Raw genomic sequence first — 22,448 nt, forward strand, 5'->3', positions numbered from 1 at the left:
CCCGCCCCCCGGCACCGTTCCCGCCTTCCCCCCGTTCCGCCGCGCCCCCCCCTCCCCTCCCTGTTTTCTCCCTCCTCCCCCCCGTTAAAAACGTTGCGGTGGAAGCGGAACGGGGGGGGCCCGGCCCCCGGTGGTGCTGGGGACGTTTTGCTTCCCGGTATGGCCCCGGTGGTGCTTTGCCTCTTGGCGGCGGCGGCGGCGGCGGCGGTGGGAACGGGAGGGGGGGGCACTACGGGAACGGGGAGCGCTCCAGAGCCCTCCTGCCCTGTGTGCCTGTGGCGGAGGCACAGCAAAGAGCTGCGGCTGGAGAGCATCAAGTCTCAGATCCTGAGCAAGCTGCGGCTGAAGGAAGCGCCCAACATCACCCGGGAGGTGGTGAAGCAGCTGCTGCCCAAGGCCCCCCCGCTCCAGCAGCTCCTCGACCTCCACGACTTCCAGGGGGACTCTCTGCAGCACGACGAGTACCTGGAGGAGGACGAGTACCACGCCACCACCGAGACCGTCATCAGCATGGCCCAGGAAAGTCAGTGCCGCCTTTGTTCCGCCCCGCCGCCGCTACAAACTTCGCCGGCGGGCACCCCAATCCCACCCCCGGCGTCCCCCTTCCCACTCCCGCTGTCCCCATCCCGCCCCTGGTCCCCCCCATCCCACCCCCAGTGTCCTTCATCCCAACCCCGTGTCCCCCGGTGTCCCCCCTCAAGCCCCTTGCAGGTACTGGCCCTCCGGGACTCCCCACCGGTTCCCCTCCAGCACCCCCCGTACCCTCCCGGTGTCCCCCGCTTCCCCTCTGGCACCCCCCCGCTACCCGGGATGGCTCTGTGCGAGTGCCGGGACATGCACTGGGATACGGGGAGAGCTGGTGCTGGCAGCGGGAGCTGAAATGGGACTGGGAATGGCCAATGGGTGCTGGGAACTTGTAGCGGGATTGGAACCTGTCACTGGGTGCAGGGAGCTGGTAGTGGGTGCTGGGACCTGGCACCAGCGCTGGGACTCATCAATGGGAGCTGGGAACTGACACTAGGTACTGGGGCCTGGTACTGGCAACCATCTGTAGGAGAACTGGGCACTGGCACTGGGGATGGGTGCAGGGAGCTGATGCTTGACACTGGCACCTTTCACAGGGTGCTGGGACCACGCTGGGGGCATGGGGTGGGTGTCACCGTGGGTGACATCGGGGTGACAGCAGCAGGTGTCCCTGGGGGGATGCCATGGGGAAGACTCTGCTCTCTCCATCCCTCCCTCCTCCCTCTGCCCTTGCCTCAGTTTCCCTGCTTCCACCTGCTCTGGCAGTGGGATGAGGCTGCAGAGCCCCCGCGGGGGGTGCGGACACGGGGCCGGGAAAGGGGAGGGAGGCCGGGCGCGAAGGGCTGGCGGAAGGGAGGGAGGTGCGAGGCGCTGCCCCCCTCCCGTCCCAATTCCCTTCCCAGCCATTAATAGATTCTGGCGGCTTTGAAATTTTATTACCCATAAAATCGCGGCCCCACCGGGGGGTTCCTGCCTCCCCCCAACCCTTTTGACAGCCCGGGATGGGGGGGCCGACATAAAGAGTATGGGGCGGCTCCTGCCCCCCGCTCCTCTCCGGGGGTCCCGGCCCTGCCGCAGCCGGATGCGCCGCAGGGTCTGGCCGTGGCCACCCCCTTATCATTATGATTATTCCCCCCCACTCCCCTCCCCCGGGGGCAATTTGTGAGTTTTATGGTTCCTGAGCAGGAGGAGGCAAAGGGCTTCACAGGCAGCAGAGCCATAAAGCTCTCGGGTTCCCCCCGGTAATCCCACCCCCCCAGTGCCCCCCACCCCCGGGGAGTTTAATGGCAGAAGGGCCCCGAGGGGGGTTAATTGGGTCCTAAACTAATTTAGGGGCTACCCGTGACCCCACGACCCGTAATGAGGGATCCTGGGGGGGTGCTGCTGGGGGGGGGGGGCTCAAGGTCAGCAGGATGGGGGCCATGGGGACACTATGGCGGCACTGCTGGCACATAGCGGGACTGGCCCTGGGGGCGGGGGGTGTCTCTCTGGGCCCCCACAGTTAGCGAAGGGTTAATAGGGCAGGGGTGGGAGCCCCAAACGCAACGAAGTGGGAACAAAGAGCTTGGGGGGGGGTCTGGAGCCGGCCCCTCCAGGTGTCCCAGGGACCTTTATCCTTTATTCACTGTTGCCACAGTGACTGGATGAATATCCTGGCAGTGCCAGGAGCAGCCGGCATGGCACAGACCTCCCCACACTCCCAGCACCCCAGAACCCCCCCTGTGCCCCCCGGGATCCTAGGATGAAGCCCAGGATGCAGGTCACTGATGCCCCTGGTGCACTGGTGTTTTGGTGCCGACTCCAACATCTCTTATCTGGAGAACCCACAAACCCAACCCCTGCCATAGACACATCTACAGCCCCCAAAGCCACCAGGAGCACCGGGACACATAGTGGTGGTTGCCAGCCAGGTTGGGACAATGTCCCACCAGTGACTGGTGGCCAAGGGGCTGCATGGCACAACCCGCCCCAGCTGGGAGCTGGGGGGAGCCCAACATGGCTTTGGGGGTCCCCAGGGGATCAGGGGTTTAATGTGGGGCAGCAAATTGCAGGGGGGTGTGTCTGTGGCGGGCCCCCACAGCGCGGTTGGGGGGCTCCTGGTGTCATGACCCCCATGTGCCGGGGAGGCCCTGCTGCAGCAAATGGCCCCGCTACAGCTGGGTGCTATTAAACATGACCGGTGCATGGCGGGGGGTGGAATTCCCAGCTCAATTTGACACAGATGTGTTTGCAGAGCAGGGAATGCCAGAGCAGAGGGGGGAGGGTGGCTGGGACCCCTGAGCCCTGTCCCTGTCCCACTGAGGTGTGGGGCTGCCCCATGGCGGTTGCATGGGGGCACCAGTGGGGGTGTGGGGGCAACTGCACGATGCTATGGATCAGCTGTGGCACCATCACCAGAGCCCCCCATCCTGCTCAGCCCTCATCCAAGTGGGGGATCCTGAATCCCAGGTGACACAGGGTCAGGGGCAGCCAGGACCTTGCTGAGGATGGAGGGGAAGGAGCCCCAGGGCAGCCTCTGGCTTGACCTTCACCTGCTAATGACTGAGGATTAGCTCGCCCTGGGGAGGATGAGGAGGATGAGAATGATGAGGAGGATGAGGAGGGTGAGGATAAGGATGATGAGAATGAAGATGATGAGGGTAAGGAGGATGAAGAGGATGAAGACAATGAGGAGGATGAGGATGATGAGGATGACAAGGGAGGTCCTGGTGCTGCCCCTGACGCCTCCTTCCTCCCACAGCGGACCCCATCGTGCAGATCGAGGGCAACCCCCATTGCTGCTTCTTCAACTTCAGCCCCAAGGTCATGTTCACGAAGGTGGTGAAGGCACAGCTGTGGGTGTACCTGCGGCCCGTGCAGCACACCTCCACCGTCTACCTGCAGATCCTCCGCCTAAAGCCGGTGACGGAGGAAGGCAGCCGCCACATCCGCATCCGCTCACTCAAGATCGAACTCAACTCCCGCCTCGGGCACTGGCAGAGCATCGACTTCAAGCATGTGCTGCAGAACTGGTTCAAGCAGCCACAGAACAACTGGGGTATTGAGATCAATGCCTTCGACCCCAACGGCAACGACCTGGCTGTCACGTCACTGGGGCCTGGCGCCGAAGGGCTGGTAGGTGTCTGCTGTGGGGCTCGAGGGTGATGGGGATGGTCATGGGTGGTGATCCAGCTCTGTGGGGCTGGTCACAGTTTGTGGGGACAGTCAGCTCCATGGGGGGACAATGACAACCTCATGGGGCTGGCGACACCTCCATGAGGCCACTGTGGGGACAATGACAGCTCCATGGGGCCCATGACAGCTCCAGGGGGCTGTGTAGGACCTGGGCAGCGGGGATGGTGGGACCATGGGGTAGTGGCTCAGTGGGTCTCATCCTTCATCTCCCCCCAGCACCCGTTCATGGAGCTGAGGGTGCTGGAGAACAACAAACGCTCGCGCCGCAACCTGGGGCTGGATTGCGACGAGCACTCGACCGAGTCGCGCTGCTGCCGCTACCCCCTGACCGTGGACTTCGAGGCCTTCGGCTGGGACTGGATCATCGCGCCCAAGAGGTACAAAGCCAACTACTGCTCGGGGCAGTGTGAGTACATGTTCATGCAGAAGTACCCGCACACCCACCTCGTGCAACAGGCCAACCCGCGCGGCTCGGCCGGGCCCTGCTGCACCCCCACCAAGATGTCCCCCATCAACATGCTCTACTTCAATGACAAGCAGCAGATCATCTACGGCAAGATCCCAGGCATGGTAGTGGACCGATGTGGATGCTCTTAGAGCCGGTGCTGCTGCCCCACGCCCCCCCTGCCTCTGAACCTGCCTCTTTCCTGCCACTTTTGGGGGGGTGGGAGTTTTGGGGGGTTTCTTTTTTGCTATTTTCATTTTGAAATACAAAGAACAAGCGTTGAGGTTCCTTTGGATGCTGGGGCAAGAGGACAGAGACGCAGAGACGGAAACCCTGCGGAGCAACGCTGCAGCAGCCCCACGATTCGACTTGCATTGTGCAATAACGCAACCGGACGGAGAAGGGAAGGGGCGGCGCGGAGCCCCGGCGCGGCTCCACGGCGGTAGGGAGAGGAGGAAGCCACCGCATCCCGCACCTCCGGAGCACCCGTGGGGATGGGGACATCCCTGCCCACCCCAGGGCCACGGTGACAGCCGCGGATGGGAGGAGGCAGCAGCGGGACCCCCGGGACAGCCCCGTTGGGCTCCGGCGGTGGCTCCGGCGCAGGAGGGATCCGGCCCCTGCTTTAATTTATTTATTTATTAATCACCCTCTGGCCGGGCTCTGCTGGGGCAGCTCCCGCCCCTCCCTGCGTGGGGATGGCACCGCCATCGGCACCACTGGCACCACCGGGCATTGAGGAGAACAGAGCTGCTGCTTGCCACAGGCGCTGGCTCCTGTGCTGCTGGCGCTATGGCGATGCTTATCTCCATGCTGCGCCAGTGCCCACAGCTCTCCCAGGGTAGCTGGCTGAGCCAGAGTCTTGGGGGGCTTCAGTTCAGGTGTCTCCAGTTGGGGCCTCAGGTCTCGGCACAGCAGCGAGGGCTCTCTGGGCACCACAGTGCCTTTGGCCCAGCCCCAGCACTTATCCTGAGGGTGCCGATGGCTCCGACCGGGACACAAGTCTCCATCCCACGGCTGCAGTCAGGCCTGGCATGTCCATACCCCGTGTAGCACTTAGGGACAGCGCCGTGGCAGATCTGGGGGCACTGGGATGTGCCGCACTTGTCCCTGCCTCCACCGAGCCCAAAGCGCTCCCGAGGATACGGCAATGGCCCCATGGTGCTGAGCCCCGGCTGTGTCCAAGCACTTAAGATCTGATGCCACTGGTAATGCTGGCCTTGCTGTAGCATTGCTGTGGCTCTGGCATCAGTTCCCCTGATCTGTATGTGAGGGGATGGGAATGGGAGAACTGGGAACCCCCCGGGAGCTGAGGGGTGTCTGTCAGGTTCCCCCCCATTGACACAGTGGTGGTGTTCCCCTTGGTGACACACTGGGGACAAGGTGCTGGGTTCCCTCCGTTGCCCCTCAGTGCCTTTCGGGGGCTGCATCCTCTGGTCCAGATCCTGAGAGATCATCCAGCCCCAGCCGCAGCTGCTCTGCTTGGACACTGAAACCACACCGGACACGGCCAAGGAGGTGCTGGCAGAGAAAAGCACAGTCCTGCCATTACCAGCAACGGAGACAGGCCCCAGTGCCCACCAGGAACAGAGCCACATGGCAGGAAAGAGCTGGAATCCACTTGGAAGGGACTGGAAAGGGCACGGAGCTGCCCAGGCTGTGGGATCTTGCTCCTGAGCTGAGGGAGCCGTGGCCTGGCCAAGATCTGGCTAGCGTCTGGTTGGGATCAACCTACACCTTTTGCCCCAACCATCACCACCTGCTGGAGCCCGGAGGGACCCCAACTATGGGAATGATGCCTGGGGGGCTCTGGCCACCACAGCCACCCCTGGCCATGGCGCACCCAATGCAGAGCCTAGGACCCAGAGCCCCACAGAGCCCCGGAAGAAGGATGGGGCCTGATGGGGTACTGGGACCAGTCAACCCTGGGCACTGGCACCTCAGCCCCCTGGTGCGGGCAGCACTGGGACCCTGCCCAATGTGGCCGGGTGACTGCTGCCCCCACCCTGTCACTCCATGGTTATTATAATTGTTGTTATGATATGTTCTCCTTTCCCACCCTGGTCCCTTGTCCCCGGGTCTGGTCCTGTGTTGGTCACTCAGGGGAGGCCAGGATGTGGCCACCGGGACTCAGGGGGACACATGACCCAAAGGCCCCAGTGGCTGGGGGGGTTTAACCAAACACAGCACTTGGACATCAACACAAATAAAGAAATTAAAGAGAAATTAAAGAAAGATTAAAAGAATAACCATCAGCGAGTCCTGAGCTTCAGGACTGCAGTGTTGCCCTTGGCAATGCCAAATGTTCCCAGTAAACCCCATGCACTGGGAGCTGGGAACCATTTGTGCTATGGAACTTTGTGGCCGGGGCTGGTTGGGCACCATCTGGGCTGGGATGAGTCTGTGCCGCTGCACCACATCCCAAGGTAGGCATCACATCGGGTCCCATGGTCAGCACCACATTCCAGGGCTGGGAGCAGATCATGGAGATCACAGTAGATCCCAAGGTCAGCACCGGCCAGTGATGTCAGCACCGGATCCCAGGCTTGGCACCATATCCCAGGGTCAGTGCAGATCCCTGGATCCCCATGCACTGGTACCAATGCCAGGATAGACCCTTGGCCACTTGCTGCATCCCTGTGTGACGGCAGGTCTCCCCCTGCATCCCTTGGGAGCTCCCGGCCTGATCTGGTTCACCAGCTTGGGAAACGGTTCCTGATGCTGCTCACTTTTCCCACGCTCCCAGTGACGGGGGATGAGCAGGGCTGGAATCCAGTGGCGTTCCCGGGTGCATGTCCCAGCTGGAGCCTCCGGACACACTGCTCCTCACCCTTCAGCTCCCAGAACACCCTCCCAGTACCTTGGGAATGCTACCGGAAGCACACAACATCTTGAACCCGCTCACCCCACAGTGCAGCCCCAGGGGTGGCTTCACCATCCCTAAGCCTCATCCCACCACTGTGAGATGGAGCAGATCCCCGAGGGGAGGACACGCAGCACTTGGCAGCATCGGCTCCGTCCCTCCCGCTGGCCTCTGCTTCCCCCCGTTGTAAAGTGGAGATTTACAAGTGGCTCCAAGTGCCAGAGGAGCCGGGATCAGAAGCAGCCTTTATGGAGCCTCATTAGGGGCTGCAGCTATGCTGGGAATGTCGCAGCTAATTACAGCCCTCGGGCAGGAGGGGACAGGGTGGGCTCCGGAGGGCTCATGGGGCTGGGAGCAAGGTAACACTCTGGGACAAGGACCAGACACAGAGATATGGCTCCTGCTCCAGGTCAGCTGGGTTCCTGGCCCCGCCACCACGGCTCCACAGACATTGGCCGTGTCCCTGCTCTGGGACACGCTGAAATGCTGTTCCCCCATTGTACCCCATCCCTGGCAGTGCTCAAGGCCAGGTTGGATGGGACTTCGAGCAAGCTGCTCTAGTGGAAGCTGTCCCTGCCTGTGGCATAGCTTGGAGCTGTGTGAGCTTTAAGGTCCTTCCCAACTCAGCTCAGGCTGGGATTTGATGACTTGGAGCCTAAGGATCCAGTGCCTGGAGACCGGCCTCGCCTCCGAGAAGCAGTTTTATTATGAAATCAAGAACAAGAGGCCACAAATGTGGAACCAGTGGTGAGGAGCTCATGAGCCCATAGAAAACGCTTCATACAAAACCCGACATAGAAACCTGACAGCACCTCAGGAACATTCCCACATGGATTCGAGTTACACAGCAGTGACAGCCCCGGAGCTGCTCGTGGCGAAGGGAAGGGATGACTGAGGGCTTGCTCCAAGCCACTGGGTGTCAACGAGAACACAACAGAGGCGGTTTGAAGGCTTCTGCATTAAAAAAATGGGATCTATTGCTTGTCAAGGACCAGGAAGGAGCCTCTGGATGCTCCCCTCATGCCCCCAGCACTGCTCTGGAGCACAGACAAGGTGAACATCGCACTGGGGAGAGGCTATGGTCAGAACTAAGAACCCTGAAGCTTCGGTGTTGGGACAGGGGTGGGATTCTAGCCATTGTGCCCATCTGGAATGCCAGGCAGGGAGATGGCTGAGGACAGAAACGTGTCCCTGAGGACCCTGGGAAACCCTCACGGACCAGAGCAGGGAGAGGGTCCATTTGCAAACCATTTGCTCCAGCAGTTCCAGTTCTAGTTCCCATTGGCCTCACTGGGGAGGAACCAGCCACTGACTGCATCCATGGCTGGAAACGGGAGACCAGCTGCTTGAGGAAACCCCTTCCCAGAGGCTGTGCCAGGGCAGGACAGCAGAGACCAGCACAGGACAGGGGGACGAAGCCACTCCGTGTCCCTACTGCTGGGGAGAGCCCCAGCACTGAGTCAGGAAGCGGGTTCTTCTTTCTGCTCAACTCTTCTTCACCTTTAACTTGGGAGCGTAGGAAACCACTAAAAAAGGACACAATGGAACAACTATGGGGGATTCCCTGCCTACTCCTCGCTAAAACCTTGAAGAACAGTGGGGGAATGTGAGGGAGGGGGAGGAAGAGTGAGGAGGAGGGCACAAGGCTCAGACGATCCCGAAGCGCTCTGCTCTTTTCCTCTTCTTTGCCTGCCAAGAGGAATGACAAGGGAAAAGCAGGAATCAGAAATTCAGCTGAGCAAATCCCACCCAGAACTCAATGGGGAACCATGAGGAGTTTGGTGCTTGGGAATAACTCCAGTGCCAGCAGCTCTGGGAGCCCCAGGGTTTGGGTCTAACACTGGGACAAAGACTGAAGCGGAGCGGCAGGAACAGGCGCTGGGAAGGGGCTGGCCTGGGAACAAAGCGGCTTCAGAGGCCGGGAAGCACGGGCAGCCAGTGAGGAGGTGGGAAATGGAAAAGGGCAAAGGGTTAACACTGCCCTATTCATGGGGAAGGTGAGAGGGACACACTAAAACACATTAAATACACTATGGCCTCGCTCTGCTTCGCCTTGAGCCCAGAAACGAGTGGTGTATAAATCTTCATCTCTAGCAGAGGAAACAGCCCAGGGGCAGCAGAAGCCCCAGTCAAGAGTCTCTGGGGGAAAGGTGCATTTGAGTGCACACAATGCCACTGAAAAGACTTTTTTGTTCCAGGCACAATCTCCAAGTGACCTAAGGAGAAGCATGGAATCCCTCTCCCGCCAGCCCCTGGCGCAGGCTGGGAATGCTGTGCTGCCGTAAACCCAGCTCAGCTCCACACTCCAAGTGCCTCAAATCCCATTGGAAGTGTTGAGGTAGTTCTTAGGGACCCTGTTCACCTCTACTGAGCCCATCTGGGTGCAGACATGGGGAGGTCCCAGCCTGGGGGAGTCCAATTGTCTGTATTTATGGGGTGTTCCCAACCCATCCTCATCAGGGGCTGCTGCGCTGGAGCTCTGGCAACCAGAAGCAGCCTGAAGCTGCCCCTGGCAGTTTTACCTCTGTGTCCTCTGTGGCTCCAGCTCCAGCCGAACTCGTCACGATGCCAAACCGCTCCTTCCTCTTCTTCAGCTTCTCATCCTCTTCGCTCTGGCACAAAGAAGGACCAAGGTTTAGGGTGCTAGCAGTGCCCAGGCTGCTCACTGCATGAGGAATCCTGTTCCTCCTGCCCCCATTTGCAACCAGAGCCCCAGCACCACCTCCTCAAGACCCATCCTGCACCCCCAGGGCACTGTGGTCTGTCTGCTTGGAATCCCCCCTGCCAATGCCCTGAGCACAAGTGAGGGTGGCAGGAAAAGGACTGGAAGGAAAAAGGAGACTTCCCCACCCTGCATCCAGCTTGGGGGCAACACAAGAGGGACCTGGAGCTGCTGGAGCAAGGCCAGGGGAGGCCATGGGGATGCTGCAAGGGCTGGAACAGCTCTGCTCTGGAGCCAGGCTGAGAGAGCTGGGCTGGGACAGCCTGGACAAGAGAAGGCTCCTGAAGGGGAGACCTGAGAGCAGCTCCAGTGCCTAAAGGGGCTGCAGGAAACCTGGAGATGGGCTTGGGACAAGGGATGTAGGGACAGGCCAAGGGGAATGGCTTGAACCTGACAGAGGGGAGATGGAGATGAACTCTTAGGCAGTTCTTCCTTCCCTGTGAGGGTGCTGAGGCACTGGCACAGGGTGCCCAGAGCAGCTGTGGCTGCCCCATCCCTGGCAGTGCTCCTCGGGGGCCTGCAGGGTTATGTCCCTTTGGGGTGTCCCCCCCATGCTCCAGCAGCACAGCCCCAGCAAGCTCTCACTTGACCCCTTGCATGCTGGTGTCAGCCGCCAGGACGGGTACAATGAACTTCACTCCATCCCCAGGCTCACGCTGACAGCACTTGATTCATGGGGTGCTGGAACCCAGCTGAGGACAATGACCCCTCTCCCCCCACGCTGCATCCATCAGGCCTGGCAGCACCCAGGGCTGTGGGGAAAGCTGCCGTGGCTGCTGGGGGGGGCACATTTAGCCCGAACCTTGCCTCTTCTCACCTGCCTTTCCCCTCGCCCCAAGATGGGTGTTTGTGGGGTTTGTCTAAAAGGGGGTGAGGAAAAGAGGAGGGGAACAAATCCTCTTGAAGGAGCCATTGCTGGAGGTGAAGCCTTTCCTGCGATACAGAAAAACAAGGGGGTGTTCCCACAAGCTGTGTGTGAGCCCTGTGGGACCATGGGGGTCAATAACAGCATCCACCACCATGGGAATACCTTGGGATCTGCTGCTTCTCTCAGAGACCATGGAATCATGGAATGGATTGGGTTGGAAGGATCTTAAAGCTCCTCCAGCTCCAATCCCTGTCATGGGCAGGGACCCCTTCCACTGGAGCAGCTGCTCCAATCCCTGTGTCCAACCTGGCCTTGAGCACTGCCAGGGATGGGGCAGCCACAGCTTCTCTGGGCACCCTGTGCCAGCGCCTCAGCACCCTCACAGGGAACAGCTTCTGCCTAAGAGCTCAGCTCAGTCTCCCCTCGGGCAGGTTCAAGCAGATCCCCCTTGGCCTGTCCCTACAGGCCCTTGTCCAAAGCCCCTCTCCAGGTCTCTTGTAGCCCTTGTAGACACTGGGAGCTGCTTATTCCCAGCAGGTTCATTCAAACCCTGGATCCTGCCTTTCTCCTGGGGTCAGAGTCAGGTGCTGCAGCTGGTGCCAGAAGAGTTAATGCCAAAAGGCATTAACTGTGGTTTTCATGGTGAACAGCAGGGCTCTGGCACCCACGGCGCCGATCCAGTTCCTGCAGTTTCAGCACCACTGCTCACCTCTATGCCCCACATACAACCTCAGGGACAGAGCTCAGCGTCAATGCTCTGCTTGGCTCAGGACCACACTTGCATGGAGGGGAAGTGCCCAGAGAATGGACAAAAGTTGATGCCAGGTTATCAAAACACAGGTTATCCTGTGTGTGGTGCTGGGGCAGGAGCAGGACAAGCTTCTCAGAGCCATTCACTGTGTGAGGCTGAGCTCTGTGAGTCCCCATGTGAGACGAAGCTCCATGCTGTGCCGCATGGCAGATCCTCTGCAGATGAAAGCATCCCCAGAGGGACACGGCCCCGGGTTTGCAGCTGAAGCCCAGCTCCTCATCCCAAATGCAGACACACATACAAGCCTCCATATCCATGTACTTGGAAGGCAAAGGGTGGGCGCCTGCATGTGTGGATGCAGCCGGAGCCTTCTGGTGGGCCGCCCGTGGCCGGCTGCAGCATGACGGATGGCAGGATGAAAAGCAGAGCCCTGAGGCTTTCAGGCATCAGGAGATTAATGACGACACGGCCTTGACCTCCCAAAGGTAAAGGTTATGGAACACTTAAGGGTAAGCAGCCTCCCGCTCTATGCCCGGGGCTGAGTGACAGCCTCCCATGGGTCAGGATGTGCAGCTGCATTTGCGGCCTTTGTGTGTTCCCCTTGCAGCTCCTGGGACACCTGGAGCTGCTCCATGTGCACCCGCCTCTCCCATGGTGGGTCCTCACTCACCCCTTAGGACAGGAGCCCTGTCCTTTCCCCCTAAAGCCACACAAAGCTGAGCCAGCAACGCCCCAACAGCACCACGGGCTTCCAGCCAGGAATGTGGGGCTGGGCCCATGGGATACGCACTGGGACTGAACCACCACCATCCTCCAAGCAACTCCAGCACAAGGACCCTGCTCAGGTGAGACATACCCAGTGATAAACCCTTCTGGGAGCACTGGGATGAGCCTTACGCAAGGGGAAACCCCGGCACGAATCATGGGAGATCTTGATCTACACAAGGGAATGGGAACCCTGAGAAGCTGCTGAAGGACCCTCGATGTCCTCACCCATGTCCTCTGCATGGTGCAGGATTGGTCCCCAGCTGCGTCCCTGGACAAAGTCACCCTCTCTGCAACAGGCCGAGGGAAACAGGCAGCCCTGAGCCAGCTCTCAGCTGCTTCTCCCAACACACATCCTGGAAAACAGGCTGGGAAGACCAGATCCCCCCAACTGCAGTGTTTTCCAGGGATGGCAGCTGCTGGTGCTGAGCTTTTCCTGGTTGGAGACCCTAAAGGGGCTCTGTGGGGAGGAGGAACAGAAAGTTGTTTGGGAGCAAGAGACGTGGCTCTAGGCAGGAGTAAGCAGAGTTAAAGCCACTTGGCAGAGCCAGAGTCCAGCTGCTCTGAGATGGTGATGACGAAACATCATTGAATTGTACATGAGCCCCAGAACCACCCAAACCTAAATCAAGCCATTCTATTCAAGACTGAGGCATGCAGCACCCCAGGGTGTGCTTAACCCTTCCCTGCAAGGCACCAGAATGAGCCCATGGGAATCTGCTATAAGGAGATAAAGCCGAAGGAGTTTGCAGAACTCTTAAGGGAAAAATGTGGCTGCTGCAAGAGCCGTGGGGAACAGCGGAGAGGACACCAGAGGCACACACACTTATTCCTCCAGGAATGGTTGGGGTGGGAAACTCTGGAGCAGCAGCACAAGAAGGACCTGGAGCTGCTGGAGCGAGGCCAGAGGAGGCCATGGGGATGCTGCAAGGGCTGGAGCAGCTCTGCTCTGGAGCCAGGCTGAGAGAGCTGGGCTGGGGCAGCCTGGACAAGAGAAGGCTCCTGAAGGGGAGACCTGAGAGCAGCTCCAGTGCCTAAAGGGGCTGCAGGAAACCTGGAGAGGGGCTTGGGACAAGGGCCTGTAGGGACAGGCCAAAGGGAATGGCTTGAACCTGACAGAATGGAGATGGAGATGAACTCTTAGGCAGTTCTTCCTTCCCTGTGAGGGTGCTGAGGCGCTGGCACAGGGTGCCCAGAGATGCTGTGGCTGCCCCATCCCTGGCAGTGTTTGCTGGATGGGGCTTGGAGCAGCTGCTCCAGTGGAAGGGGTCCCTGCCCATGGCAGGGGTTGGATCTGGAGGAGTTTTAAGGTCCCTTCCAACCCAAACCAGGCTGGGATTTTACACTGTGATTCCTGACTCGGTGCCACATCCCTGCAGAGCCCAGCGCTGCTGGTGGGTGTGAACCCGCTCCAGTTCTCCTAAGAGGATTTACTGGGACAGGAGGGCTCCTGCCTGGCCACGCACCCCTCCTGTGCCTCACGAGGGGCAGGCGCTGCCACCACTTTTGTCCCCCCTGCTGGAGCAGGGGTAAGGGGAAACCTGACTTTGTTCCTCAGGCCTGGAGGGAGCCAGTGCTGCCCTTCCCATTTTTCCCCAGCCTCTCCTCCAAATTCCTGCAGCCAAATGGTTCCCGAGCCCCTGAATGGGACATAATGACATCATTGATTGAATCAGAATAGAGGAGGAGGGGGGGTGTGTGGGGAAAAGATGTATTTGTGTTAGGGACAAAAGCGAAGTTCTGTTTCACAGCGGGGCCAGTGCAGGACCATCTGCGTGGGCAGAGGGAGGTCAGTGTCTCCCCAGAGCTCTGCCCTGGACACGGGGCTCCCTGGATACCACCACAGGGTTATTTCCAAGTGAAGACACTACCCAGTACCCAGCAAGCACCAGGAAGAGAAGGGAAGCCACAGCCTTATCTGCTGCAGGAGGGTGTCAGCATTTTCTCATGTGCCCAACCACAAGGTTCTGGGCTTGCAGCACCACCATGGTAAAGCCCCCACCGTGGCCAGTGCTATTCTTCACCTTGTCACTTCCCATTATCCCAAAGCAATGGCCCACAGCCAGCATCTCCACTTGGGAAAGGGGAAATGGCGCTGGAGGGGCTGCGGACGTGCTGCAGCACCCAACTACAGTGAGTCCATGCCCTGCCCAGGGCTCCCCCCTGGGGCTGTAGAGCTCCTTGAGGCCAAGGTGAAGGGGGATTCTACCCCTCTACTCTGGTGGGATCACTCCAGAGAGCCGGGCTCTCCTCAGGGGTGCTGGGAATGGCAGAGGACTGATCCAGAAGCACTTGTCAGGAGCTTGCTGGAAGGCAAACAATTCAGCTGATTGTTTCCTTGCTCTCATTTAGCTGTTTTGTACACATGGACTCTGCTGGTCCAGTGCCCCCAAGCTCCTACACCACCTCTCAACAGCAGCTCCATGGATCTCACATCCTCATTAACCAGGATTCAACTGGCACAAAGCTGCCAGCAGGGCTGGCAGAGAACCGTAACTCATCCCGGAGTCCATGGCTCAAGGGGACACTCGAGGGTCCCGTGCTGCTGCTTGGGACACAGCATCCTTTGTTTCCCCCCTAAGCTCCAAGGGTTCCAAGTGGGATTACTGGCCTGGAGCAACCTGGGAGCAGAGTCACCTCCTGTTCCCGATCTGAGTGGCCGGGGGTTAATCCACTAATTGCTTCTCAGGCTCCACTAAAGGGGAGATGGAAGAGCCAATTACTTCACTCATGTGCTGGCTGGGGAAAGGTGTTTGCTAATGGAACACAAAGGTGGCTAATGGAGCCTCTGTGTCAGGCCGAGGCCTCCCACTGCCCGGTGGATGCCAGCACTTCCCAGCAGGAGACTTCCAATGGGCAAAGCACCCAGAGCAGCTCCCTCCACAGCATCAACCCCCAGAGCAGCTCCCTCCACAGCATCAACCCAAGGAGCAGCTGATGGAGAGGGACCATTCATAGGCACTGGCTAGAGGGTTAAGTACAAGGAACAGGAGTCAAAGGGTGGTGGTGGGAGGGCAGCATGCGGGTGCTGGAACATGAAGCCAAAGGGGAGAGGAACCGGCACTTCATATAGCTTAGAGATGCAGCTGATGGTGCCGTGATGCCTGAAGACAAGGGAGCACCTGCCTCCCATATCCCCATCCCTATCCCATCCTGAATCCCTCTGGAAAGGGCACTTTCAACTTGAAAGACTCCCAGCCCAGGGTGTTGATGGGGAGAGGGGGGGCTCCAAGCTCCACAGGAGTTCATAGGCACTGAAATCCTCCCCCTCCCCTTCCCATTCCAGCTGCACGGATCCGTGAACAGCTCTGCAGGGACAATGGCTGATTGTAAAGTTGGGGCTGGAGGAAAACCTGCCGAGATGCCTGTAAACAGTGCTGGGCTCCCGCAGGCCGAGCAGCCATAAAGAACACCCAGGTGGGAGGCACAATGCCAGCAGCTAATTAAAGTGCCCAGGCACATTCCTGCTGGAAATGCGGGAGCGTGTTCCACTCAGTGGGAAAAGCCACTTGGAAGCCCATGAACTCAGCTTCCTGGGGGAGCAAACAAAAAGGTGCCATGGGGAGGTGAGGCCAAGGGGGGACAAAGCCCACATTCGGTCATCTGGAGCCTGAAGCCACCAACTCCTGACCCTGGGCCAGGAGCTCCCAGTGAGGAACTGGTTTGGGAACATGGCCCAGGCTGGGTAGCTGATTCCTTCTCTAAGTGTCATGTGGCTTTCTTAAGCTTTAGCCCCACAGTCCTGCAGCTTGGGAAAGCCATGGCCATAAGGGCTGACAAGGCAGTGATTCCTCTTGAAAAATGGGAGCTCTCAGGAACAGTGTTAATGGTGCTGGAGCAGCCTCTCGCTCAGCTCCACGCATCCCGGCTTTAATGGCTCCTTCCCCCACCCCCAGAGAACAGGAGCCAAGAGAAGAACAGTGACCTCCAATGCCAGTGATGTTCTCCATGAGGATGCCCAGAGCCAGAGGGATGTATGGAACTAGCAAAACAGGTCAAATCCCCCCAACCCCCAGGAGGACTGGAGCTTATTTCACAGGGATGGAGGAGGATGAACCTCCCCTGCTCTCACCTGCACCAAGCAGAGAGATCTCCATGCCAAGAGCATCCAGCTCTTCCCACTGGACAATCCCCTTCCATCAGCACAGGATCAGCAGGCAGGGGAGGAAAGGGTTGGGATGGGTTCGTTTGGGAAGCGCAGAGGGCATTGGATCCATGTCAGACTGACTGACTCCTTCTACATTCTCAATTCATCCCGTTTGCTACAAAACAGAGGAGAGGGATCCCAGGGATCCCATCCATCTCCAGTGGAGCTCCCTAGCTCCATTGCCACCCCAGGGCTGAGCTCCAGCAGGAGCTGTTTTGAGAACCAGATGGCTGTTATGCTCAGAGTTGGGGAATAATTCTCCCCCTGGAAAAAAATCAGTGGTTTGAGGAGCAAATCCATTTCCTGCAAAGCTCATCTCACCTCTACTTCAAAGAGTTATTCTCTATCATCTCCAGCAGGAGAAGCCCCAAACCCACTTCATGGCATCTCTGCCCAGTCAAAACCAGGGAGAACAACTGGGAAGCTCCACAGCTTCAGCAGGACACAGGCACAATGGAAGGGAAGGAACCAGCACTGGGACAGGAGATTAAGAACCTCAAGTAGCACCTCCAGGTGCTCTGAAGGTGCAGAGTGTCCTGGACTTACCTTCTTGGAGAGTGAGGAGACGTTCAACCCAAATCTTTGAGCCCTTTCTTTCAACTTATCCATGTTTACCTGCAAAGACACAGGAAACAAGTCATCTTTCTCTTCTAAATCCACCAGCACTCAGGTTCCAGAGGAAGCTTCCTGTGCCAGCTCTTATCCCTATGGAACACAGGCTTCCAGGAATGAGCCGTCCCCAGCCTGTGCTGCTCATGGTGCTGCTCTGCAAAACCTCCAGCACTGGCAGAACAACATGGTGTCTGCCACATTTTGGCTCAACCACGTGCCCTCATCCGCAGCCGAGGAGCATGGAAATGGGAGAGGGACCCCCCCCCCATGCTCCCAGGGGATGGGGACCTCTCTTTCAACACATGCCAAGGGCCTGACCAGCAGCAACTCAAGGACAAGAAAATTCCTTACCGTGGGTTTGCTGTCTGAGGAGAGGCCTGAAAGGAAGAGACAAGGAAGGGAAAACCCAGTTAGAGGACAACCATCAGGAGCAGGATCTTACCCACAAGGAGGCATGGGAAAGGTCCCACTAGGGACTCAGGAACTGCTCTTCCCACTTTCTTTCTCTGTTTCCAACATGAGTCTCCCAGTTCCTATTCCAGCTTCTCCACTCACAATCTGTCACTGTCCCACCTTGCTAAGACACCACTGGCAACGGGACCTGGTCATTTATGAAGCCACAGGACACTGCTAGAGAACCCCACGTGGACACCTCATGTCCTCCAGCTGGGCTTGGAATGGGGAGACACGGGGGGAAAAGTGTCTGAACTACCATGGGAACAACGTGTGGCCTCCCTTCCCGATCCCACAGTGCCCACTTGGAACTCCTGGGCAGGAAAAGGGAGTGTTTAAACCCAGGGTTATCCCACCAGCACTCTTCTGCCCCCCAGTAACAATGACTGCACCAGGGAACTCCAGGGACTGGTTCTGCTTCACCCCCTCACCTTTAGTGGACACCATGGCCAAACCAAACCTGGCAAAGGCAAACAAGAGCTGTCAGAGCAGGGTCAGCCCCAGAACCCTCCCTGCAAGTGCCTCCCATGAGGAAAACTGGCTTGGGGGCAAGACTGACTGGGACCCAGCATTCCTGGCTGCAGGCACCACTGCAGCAATTCCAGCTTCCCTCGAACTACCCCCCCCCCGTGCACAAACAGCAGTGCAGCAGTGGGATCACTGGCACATCCCCATTCTCTTGCTAGAGTCCCACCACCCAACACCCGAACCACTGCTGGTGGGAAGGCTTTGGGAGCACCCACCGTACTGCCCGCGCTGCCTTCTTGCTCTCGAGGCTGACGGGTACGTTGAAGCGCTCAGCTCTCTTCTGCATGCGCTGGAGGGAGAGAAAGGAACCGCCTGAGGAGGAGCCACTGTGAGCAGGGGCTTTGGAGGAGGTTCTACAGGTGAAGGAGGCCAAGTCAACACCCCAGCGGGTGCTGCTGGACTGGCAGCACAGAGACTGAAATGGGGGAACTGTCCCTTGCACCCCCAGGTGATGGCAGAGATGCTGCAGGGACCTTCCCCCACAGGAGCCACTCCAGGGCTGGGGCTTGACCAAAAGGAGCTTTAATAAGCATCAACCTAATAACAGCTGAGAGTCAAAGAGGGTTTCCTTTCCTCCCCTTCCTTCTCCCTGAAAGGCCAAAGGAATATGCTGGGAAAGGGGATGGGGGTGTTGGTTGGCTTGGCCTCGAGAGCACAGTTTAGCCTTAGTGTTGTAATTCCAGGTGAATTTTGGCTCTGGAGAAAGCCCCATGTGAGGGGAAGGGAAAAGCTTGAAAGCTTTGGAAGCTCAAGGGTTTGCATCTCCGAGTGTTAAATCCCCTTAAAGGCTTAAGGGAAATAGTTCACATTTCATTCCGAGCCAAGGGTCCAGCAGTGTGTTTGGGGTTAGAGAAACAGAGCTTAGTAATGGAAACATTGACTTTAGCCACGAGCCCAGCAAGGAGCAGGACAAACATCCCCATTAGAATGGCAGTGCTTGGAAAAGATGGAGCAGGACCAGGGCTCCCACCCTGCAGCACCAGCCGGGACAGGAGAACGTAGCACCCGGATTCCAGTTTCCTTATTCTTTGGGACACAGTGAAGAATATCCCTGAGGAATACCTGAAGGGGCAGCAAAGGCTGTGACCATCACAGAATCATGGAATGGGCTGGATCGCAAAAGGACCTTAAAGCTCCTCCAGCTTCAAGCCCTGCCAAAGGCAGGGACACCTTCCATTGGAGCAGGCTGCTCCAAGCCCAGTCCAGCCAGGCCTTGAACACTGCCAGGGATGGGAACATCACCCCCAGGGATGAGGAACCATCCCCAGCACCCCTTTGCCAAGCCCTGGGGTCGATCCACACTCAGCAGCAAACCCAAGCCTGGGAGCAGCTTGGACAGGGTTTGGAGCACACCCAAGAGCCCAATGGGAACTCTTGCCCTGAGGGCAGCACCACAGGGGCCACAGAGCCTCCATCCACCCCAGCTCCCCAGCCCGACCCGTGGTCCCATCCCCCAATCCTCTGCTTTCGACATCCTGTTGCCACGGAAATGGTCGTGGCCCAAAGAGGGGATGAAAAGGCTCTGAGTGGTGCTGAGCAGCAGGGAGCCCAAACCTGTGTTTGCACAGGGAACAGGAGCCAGCAAGGGGGGGACTGGAGAACCACAGGCAGGCTCCCTGCACTCCAAAGTTTCCCAGAGAAATCACTGCTTCCTTGCAATGGCAGAGGCAGGGCAGATGATGGGACGATTCCTCAGCTTAGGGCGGATTCCCCCCCCCTCAAGTGGATCCTCACCAAAGCTTTGTGGCTGTAGTGAGCCCCAGAGAGGGAATAACAGCCTGGAATTACTGGAATTGTGATACTGGGATACTGAAGGGTCATGGGGTTGGTGGTGGAAAGAGAAGTTAAGGGACAACAGAGAGGAATGTACCCCAAGAGCTAAAGGAACCTGCTGCAGGGTCCCTCACAGCCAGCAGCACCACAATCCTAAGGGAAAAGATCAGGTTTCCTAGGGGAATGCTGACACTGCCTCAGCTACACCTAGGAGATGGAGGAAGTGAGGAAGGGAGCTGAGAGCAGAAGAGGAGGGACCTCACCTCCATCTGCGAGATTACCGACGTGATCTTCACCACCTTTTTCTCTGTGATCCTGCAGAGATGGGAAAGAGACAAACAGGTCACAATGGGTCCTCCTCCCACCCAGCACCACCACCAGCACCCCTGACCCAGGGCTGAGCATCCTGATGCCAGCATGCAGTGTGAGCCATGGAGCACTGTGAACCCCACCAGTGCCTCAAGTGCTCCCAAATCCCTCTGACAAAAGGAAGAAGGGACAAGCCACGGGATCCAGCCATGCTCACCATTCTTTAATGCAGGAATGGTCAGAATCAACCACACTGGAAGAGCTTTAAGGTCATCCAATCCAACCATTCCCAGCACTGCTAAGACCACCACTAACCCATGGCACTGTGTGTAAGCACTTCCAGGGATGGTGACTCCACTACTGCCCTGTTCCAATGGGGAAGGAATTGTTCCTCATCTCCACATAACCCACCCCGGCACAGGTTAAGGCCACTTCCTCTTGTTGCATCCTTTGGGAGCAGTGGCCTGGCCCCATCCACCTGTCAGAGCCGATCAGGTCCCCCCTGCTCTGAGGTTTTGGGGTTCAGGGGGGTCTCTCCCAGCCTTGGGCTCCGATGGGGAACACTCAGCCCTGGAGCCCCCTTTGGAGCCCTCCCACACAAAGGCTTCTTGTGTTCCAGCTCCAGGGCAGCACCAGCCACACACAAAGCCCCAGGGCCGGCAGAATGGAGGGGGCGTGCTCCAGAGCTCTGCTCCCAAAACATCCTGGGCTCCGGGGGGAACAAAAGAGGAAGAGACAACGTTGGGAAGTCCTCCTCCTGCTGCTGCCAACAGCTCCCATCGCACACCACCCACTGGGCTGGGAGCTCCCGGCTTTTGTTCCAGCCCCGCGCAGGATCCCGCTGGATGCCCGGGAGGAGAGGGATGGGTTCCTGGCACTGCCACAGGAAGCGATTCTGCCGAGAGCGGGGCTATGGGGCTGCAGCTCCGCGGGCTCAGGACGCCCCCTTCTGCCCGCACCATGCTCGGGCTCAGCACGGCTCAATGTGGGTGAACTGGGGCTCAGCACGGCTCAATGTGGGTGAACTGGGGCTCACCACGGCTCAGTGTGGGTGAACCGGGGCTCACCACGGCTCAGTGTGGGTGAACCGGGGCTCACTGCAGCTCACTGTGAGCTCCCCCATCCCCTGAGCCGCACAGGGCAGGGCCCACCAGCTCCCAGGATCCAGCATGGATCTGCATCCCACTTCCAGCCCCCCCCCCCCCTCCCCAGGAGCCCTCCCAGGCCCAGCTTGGCTTTCTGCTGCTCAGAGGGATAGTTACACATCAGGCGAGTTTACAGGAGGCTCCTCAGCTTTGACCGGCGGCTCCACCGGCTTCTGCTCCTCCTCCTGCAGGGAAAGGGCAGTAACGACAACAGCCAAGCATGGAGCGGCCCCGAGACCAGACACAGGCCCCGTCTGGAATCCAGCCCCCCACATCCAGGGTTCTAGGGCTGGGTGCTGAACGTGCCCCACACCAAGGAGAGATTTATGCTGGCCACGAGCTGGGACAGCCACAGGCTCTGCTCCTCCTCAGCACCACCTCTCCTGGTTCCCAGCCCCTCAGCATGGACCCACCTCTATTTCTTCTCCTAGGACATCTTCCTCATTTGCTTCTTCTTCAGCTAGAGGACAAAAGAACAGGAGTGAGTAACTGCACTGACACCTCCGGCTTCCCATGTGGAGCCTGGGATGAGAATCAGACTTGGGAAAACGGGAAGCAAAGGCTGTGATCATGGATCACAGAAGCATGGAATGGTTTGAGGTGGAAAGGACTTTAAAGCTCCTCTAGTTTCATGAGCAGGGACACTTTCCATTAGAGCAGCATGCTTCAACCTGGCTTCGAAGGGATGGAGCATCCAAACCTTCTCCATTCAGCTCATTCCAGTGTCCACCACCCTCACAGGAAGGAACTTCTGACCAAGACCCCATCTCAGTCTCCCCTCGGGCAGGTTAAAGCCATTCCCCTTGTCCTGTCCCTACATCCCTTGTCCAAAGCCTCTCGCCAGGTCTCCTGCAGCCCCTCCAGGTCCTGCAGCTGCTCTAAGGCCTGTTTTGTACTGGGGCCGCAGAGTGGGACACAGCCCTGCGGCAGAGGGGGATGTCCGGAGCCTCTTTCACCCCACACCCCCAGCCCGTACTCCCCTGCCCCGGCGGGCACCCACCGTGCTCCTCCAGGTAGGCCTGCAGCCGGTTGATCAGGTCCTGCTTGTTGCCCTTCGCCTCCAGGCCGCGGGCCAGGCACTCCTGCTTCAGCTCTGCCAGCTGCGAGCGAGAGGCGCGGCTCAGCACGGAGCGAGCCCCATCCGCACCGGGGGCTGCGGCCCTGGCCCGCTCGAGCACCCCCATCCCCGCCCGGGCACCCCGGAACCGGCGCTACCTTCAGCTTGTGCAGCTCCACCGCCTCCGCCGCCATCTTGTCACCAGCACCGCCACACCGGCCCCGCCCCCCGCCCCGCCCCCGGCCCAATCAGCGCTGGCGATTTCAAAGCACTTCCAGACACCGCCTCTCGCCGCTGGCCGGGACTTCCGC

At 59.0% G+C, this 22,448-nt stretch overlaps 2 protein-coding genes across 2 annotated transcripts; one reads left to right on the plus strand and one right to left on the minus strand.

Annotated features, from left to right (window-relative positions):
• The first annotated feature begins 159 nt into the window (after positions 1 to 159).
• On the plus strand, positions 160 to 6,370 carry GDF11 (growth differentiation factor 11). The gene is made up of 3 exons (XM_031051339.2): positions 160 to 523; positions 3,266 to 3,639; positions 3,916 to 6,370. Exons 1-3 carry the CDS (start codon positions 160 to 162, stop codon positions 4,294 to 4,296), a joined length of 1,119 nt encoding a protein of 372 aa, XP_030907199.2. The 3' UTR covers positions 4,297 to 6,370.
• Positions 6,371 to 7,669: 1,299 nt separating this feature from the next.
• SARNP (SAP domain containing ribonucleoprotein) lies at positions 7,670 to 22,363 on the minus strand. Its single transcript, XM_034071470.1, has 11 exons — positions 22,296 to 22,363; positions 22,081 to 22,180; positions 21,494 to 21,540; positions 21,198 to 21,265; positions 19,890 to 19,941; positions 18,069 to 18,142; positions 17,757 to 17,785; positions 17,224 to 17,249; positions 16,807 to 16,875; positions 9,530 to 9,619; positions 7,670 to 8,696 (listed from the first exon to the last, which is right to left on the minus strand). The coding sequence occupies exons 1-11, from the start codon at positions 22,329 to 22,331 to the stop codon at positions 8,655 to 8,657; spliced, it is 633 nt and encodes a 210-aa protein (XP_033927361.1). The 5' UTR covers positions 22,332 to 22,363; the 3' UTR covers positions 7,670 to 8,654.
• Positions 22,364 to 22,448: the final 85 nt, after the last annotated feature.

The sequence above is a fragment of the Melopsittacus undulatus genome, chromosome 21 (assembly GCF_012275295.1).
Source record: "Melopsittacus undulatus isolate bMelUnd1 chromosome 21, bMelUnd1.mat.Z, whole genome shotgun sequence".
NCBI lineage: Eukaryota > Metazoa > Chordata > Aves > Psittaciformes > Psittaculidae > Melopsittacus > Melopsittacus undulatus.